We start from the raw sequence: 5,103 nt of genomic DNA, 5'->3' as shown, positions 1-5,103 counted from the left end.
CTACATAACTAACTTAACTAATTCAATTATTCATGTTTGTAGGTTTAATATCCAACAATTTTGAACTCACCTATTACGTTAATGTAACTATACTCATTTATCCATTTAAATGCATATAAGATCTATTAGGAGGCCAATTGTTATTATACACAATTTATTCTTGTTATATATAAAAAAAAATTATTTATAGACAAGCTTACACGTGTAACGCACGTAACCAAAAACTAATGTAATAAAAAAACCCGAAAATATTACAAAACCAAATCAATCCAAACTGATATAATTAGTTTGGTTTGATTTGGTTTAGATAAAAATCGAACCAATCCGATCCATATACACCGCAAGCATAAAAAAGAAAAAAGAAAAAGAATGAAACCATAATTAAACTAGTGATTAGAGAGTTGATAGAGACTAAAAACACCCGCCGAAAAGAAAGCGGCCAAAAGTTCCCAAAAGTTCCATGGCAGCAGCAGCCGCCCGTTCCCTCTCCATATTCAAAAGGGCAGCTCAATTTCGCCGCCACCAGCACTTCTCGTCGTCGTCGGCGGCGAATCACGGGCCGTGGGATTTCTATTACGGTGATAGTGAAGGCGAGGAAAGTGCAGTGTATCAGCACGCCCTTAAATTCCAACGGCCGTCAACTATAAAACAACACCAAGTTCTCCACAACTCCGTCAGTCTCATAGGAAAAATTGATTCTCCGTTCAGAAGAATTAACACCACTAACGGCGCTTTTGGCCTTCATACTTTCCTCAATGTCTCCGCCTCTTCTCATTCCCGCCCCTCTTTTAAGTAAGACTTTAATTTTATTTCTGATTTGCAAATTTCCTTATTGATATTTCTGTTTTTAATGAATAAAGTTTGTCGGTGCGCAGAGTTATGCTGAAAATATGGGATGAAATGGCGGAAGTGTCAATGGAGCATTTGAAACCGAAGGATTTGGTGTATGTTTGGGGTCATTTGAAATCATACATGAAGACTGACGAGAATGGTAAACGCATGATGAGACACGAGGTTTGTAATCCAGAACAAGAAAAAAGCCATTTTTTCTTATGCCCATTTTATGTAGAGTTATTTCTATATAAAAGTACTACAACAACAACCAGTATAATTCCACTAGTGTGGTCTGGGAGGTTAGTGTGTACGCAGAACTTACCCTGGGGTAGAAAGGCCGTTTCCAATAGACCCTCGGCTCCTCCCTCCAAGAACTCCCCACCTTGCTCTTGGGGTTTGGGGTAAGTCGAACTCACAATCTCTTGGAAATGGAGGGTGCTTAACACTTACCACTCGAGCAACCCACTCTTGTCAAAAAGTATTTCTATATAAAAGTATTTGCAAAAAATTGGGTAAACTTTTTAGCTTGATAGTTTTGTACTTCCCCGTGTTAGTTTGTTTAGAATGTTATTGTCTGTTAACCAATTAACATTATACAACAAGTCAACAACTATGCCTCAGTTCCAAACAAGTTGGGGTCGGCTATATGAATCCTCAACTCTCCATTTTAAGCTCAACTTATGTTATCATCATATCAAATAAAATTAAAAGTAAAAATGAAAATAAAAGTAACACTATAGCTCCTCATATATATACAAGATTGTCTAGTATTTGTTAATATGTTAACTATGGTGCAATTGCATGATCTCAAAATTATTAGGCATGCGCCCTCCACATTTCATACCCTGGTCATCCAAATTCCTTGCATCTATTAGAGACTTTGGCATGTTGGTTATCCAGCAAATTTGTGAGTGTCTTTTGGGCATTGCCATTAAGTTATGATCCAGGACTATGACAAGTTTCAGCTATTTTGCACAAAAATGTGACTGAATTTTATCTGTCCAGTTGCAATAAGGCGTATTAGAGTATAGGGAGCACTCGGATACAAAGTTGCAAGCACCAGGTTTCCTTTCTTTAACGAACTCAGTGACCTTTTTTTCTCAGGACGCCGGGGGGGATAAAATTACACATTAGAGGGCACATAGCCTGTTTCCTCTTCATGAGATTATCATTATTTGCCTTATGGATTATTAATGTTTTAGACTTCTATAAGAATTCATCTTCAGATAGACTTAACTTTCAAACTCAAACTGTTCTGCTGTTGTGTCTGCACCTCAACGTTCTATGATGGTGAGGGGAATGGTATGGTTGCAGATATCCATTAAGAGAAGTCCGGTAATGTGCTTGTAACATTCCATTTTCTTCTCTTTGATATAGCACTCAAATTTAGCTTTCAGAGAGGTAATTAATCAGAATTGCATCTGCCGTTTTATGTTTAGCATTCGTGTATGAGCTTCCTTCTTTTTCTTTTCTTTTTTTTGGGGGGGAGGGGGGGGGGGGTGGGTTCAAATATCAGCTTCTTCGATCACCAAATTAATATGCTTTGCTCTATTTATTTATTGAAGGGGAGCCTTGGCGTAACTGGTAAAGTTACTGCCATGTGACCAGGAGGTCACGGGTTCGAGCCGTGGAAACAGCCTCTTGCAGAAATGCAGGGTAAGACTGCATACAAACCCTTATGATTCCGCCCTTCCCCGGACCCCGCGCATAGCGGGATCTTAGTGCACCGGGCTGCTCTATTTATTTATTGAAAATCTCTCCAAAGACAAAGGTTAACAAAGGAAGGTGTGGCATAAGCGTACTTGTACTTTGACTGTTGATTTTTCTTTTGGATCTTCAAAGAACAAAAAAGATGGCATATAAGCTATACATTACAGAAAATATGATCCTGTCTGAGATGTGTCTTTGCAAATTCAAGATCCTTGTTCTGTTTCCTGTAATGTTTTCTCTTTTGCTTTTCCCCTATTTTTATGTATCTTGTGGCGCACAAAATGCTTTCTTTTTTTATTTTTCCATGTTTTCATGTATTCATTCTTTTGTGAAGGTAGTTGTCAAGGAAATAAATTTTGTTACTCCAGATTTTCAAGCCTCGGCCTGCCCAGAACTTGAGAAGAAAGAATCAGGAGGTACAGGTTGGCTTTCTGAGCGTTTCTATAAATTGATTCCGTCCATAGATTGTAAGCAATTGGCAGTGTTATCAAAAGCGTGCTTAATCCCTGAAGCGAGGCTCAAAACATATTAAGTGCTTCGCCTCGCTTAGCGGGCGGTTCAGCATTGTCATCAAAGCTCTAAGACATACTTTTCCTTGCTAATGAGTGTAATCCTGAAGAAGCCACACACAATTGATATTTCACTTTATTGTAAATTTTCTTCAATTTCTTAATCCATATATTTGGTATTCATGCTTGTAGATATTAGTTTTGGACTACACATACATATTTGTAGTTTTTTCTCAATTTGCGCCTTTCTTCGTTAAAGCCCACGCTTTATTTACACTTTGCGCTTAAAGCCCCAACATACCTTAGAGCTTTTTTGCGCTTTTCGCCTTTGATAATACTGGCAATTGGTAAACGTTCTCTATATTGGAGTGCAATGGGCCTGAATAGAGCAGAATGCCATATAGAGGATTTCTATGACCAACCCCAAGTAAGCGAGTAGTATGGGATTGAGGACAGTTGATTGATTGTATGCACGACATATCTGGATAATTCAAAAATAGCAGATCGCAGGAGGATAACTTCAAAATTTCTAGGATGGAACTTTAGAAATTATAAAAAATCAATTACTATTTTATGACATTCACTATATCGTGATTTTAAAATCTAAGTATGCTATTACTTAGTAGAGGAAAATGCAGCTTATTGTAAGATATCCTCTGTAGCTTCCACCTTTTAATTCGTCGAGGTAGAATGGAGGGGGTGGGAATTTCTGTGTTGATAAAAGAAAGAAAGGAAGAACAACTAAAGAGACTTTATAATATGCTTCACATAATCAGGGTTTAGGTTATCCTCTTTTTATATTTCTCTTTCCGCCAGTGACCATTCCATGTAGTTGATTATTGGAACAATGGGATATTGAGAGATGAACTGAAATATGAGCTGGCTTGGATATTCCTGCTAACAATTTTGCTGCTTTGAATGTTGTGTCAAAACATTCGACACTGAATGCTTGATTCTGCTCCGGGTCTTTGGAGTTCAATCAAGACTGTAATCTAGAGCTACACACTGATTTTGGCGCCAAACCAAACAGCTTGGAGGCCCAGTAATCCAATTAAAAAATCCAATTAATAAAACCATTGACGGTGCCCAGTCTGGGCATGTTGGGTATTGAAATTTGTTGATCCTACATATCCATGCTTCTTCGAACTCGTTAACTTATTTCTAGGTCCATTCACTTGCGTTTTCAGATGAAGATGAATTGGAGAAGTACAGGAACCGGATCCATTTGTGGCAAATTTTCTTCGCTAGCCCTTATGAATGGATGGACTTCAGGAAGAGTAAAGTCAATCCTAAATACCCAGACTTTAAGCACAGAGATGCTGGTGAAGTTCTTTGGCTCAGGACGGATGATCCCCCCTGGATAAAAAGACAGTTGGAGATTCTAGATTCTAGATTCGTTTACCCAGGTTTCTAAGAACAATTAAGCTCCATATAAGACATGTCTTTCTGAACAGACGCATGCAGAACAGTGCTGGAACCTGTTACAAGAGCATAAGTGCTTGTGAAGCATAGAAGACTACAAACACTGTGCTACAAACATTAAACGTGCTGTTAGATATGTGCATATTTCTTATAATATAACTTGATTTGGTAAATATAATAGGATCCCCATTATTGATGAGAAGAATCCACCACATGTTTAGGTTACAAGTTATGATTACTTGGCAGTTGACCAGTTGTACTAGTTGTTTAGTGCTGGATGCTTTTGAAATTTTGCTTCTTGAAAAGTATGTCTTGTACCTAATTTTCTTGTAAGATCAACACTTGTATTACAAAATATCATGGCTGCCCTCCCCTTTTCCAACCCATACCTGGTTCATTAACATGATACTGTGCTCCTGTGCTCGGCAAATTTGTCCGACAACGGGTTTTCCAACAAGCCTTACGAGGGGCTCTAGGAACTCTGAAAAACTCCCCGTGCTGTGCGGCAAATTGGACATGTGCTGCCCGTTGATCTTGTTATTTGTCTGTGTGCCGTCAGGAATTAGTTCATATTGAGAATCAATTGTTTTGTCATTTAAAGTACAACTTCCTCTTGTTGGAACCTTGT

At 38.3% G+C, this 5,103-nt stretch overlaps 1 protein-coding gene across 2 annotated transcripts; it reads left to right on the top strand.

Annotated features, from left to right (window-relative positions):
* The first annotated feature begins 382 nt into the window (after positions 1-382).
* On the top strand, positions 383-4,861 carry LOC107810727 (protein OSB1, mitochondrial). Of its 2 annotated transcripts, none has more exons than XM_016635539.2 (4): positions 383-792; positions 876-1,014; positions 2,879-2,960; positions 4,241-4,861. In XM_016635539.2, the coding sequence occupies exons 1-4, from the start codon at positions 461-463 to the stop codon at positions 4,465-4,467; spliced, it is 780 nt and encodes a 259-aa protein (XP_016491025.1). In that variant the 5' UTR covers positions 383-460; the 3' UTR covers positions 4,468-4,861. The 2 variants fall into 2 exon arrangements, with proteins under 2 accessions (XP_016491025.1, XP_016491024.1); XM_016635538.2 differs by having other exon boundaries at positions 2,879-2,966.
* The last annotated feature ends 242 nt before the right edge of the window (positions 4,862-5,103 follow it).

This window comes from Nicotiana tabacum, chromosome 12 (assembly GCF_000715075.1).
Source record: "Nicotiana tabacum cultivar K326 chromosome 12, ASM71507v2, whole genome shotgun sequence".
Classification (NCBI taxonomy): Eukaryota; Viridiplantae; Streptophyta; class Magnoliopsida; order Solanales; family Solanaceae; genus Nicotiana; species Nicotiana tabacum.
Note: the sequence above shows the minus strand (reverse complement) of the source record. Positions and strands in the feature narration are given on the sequence as shown.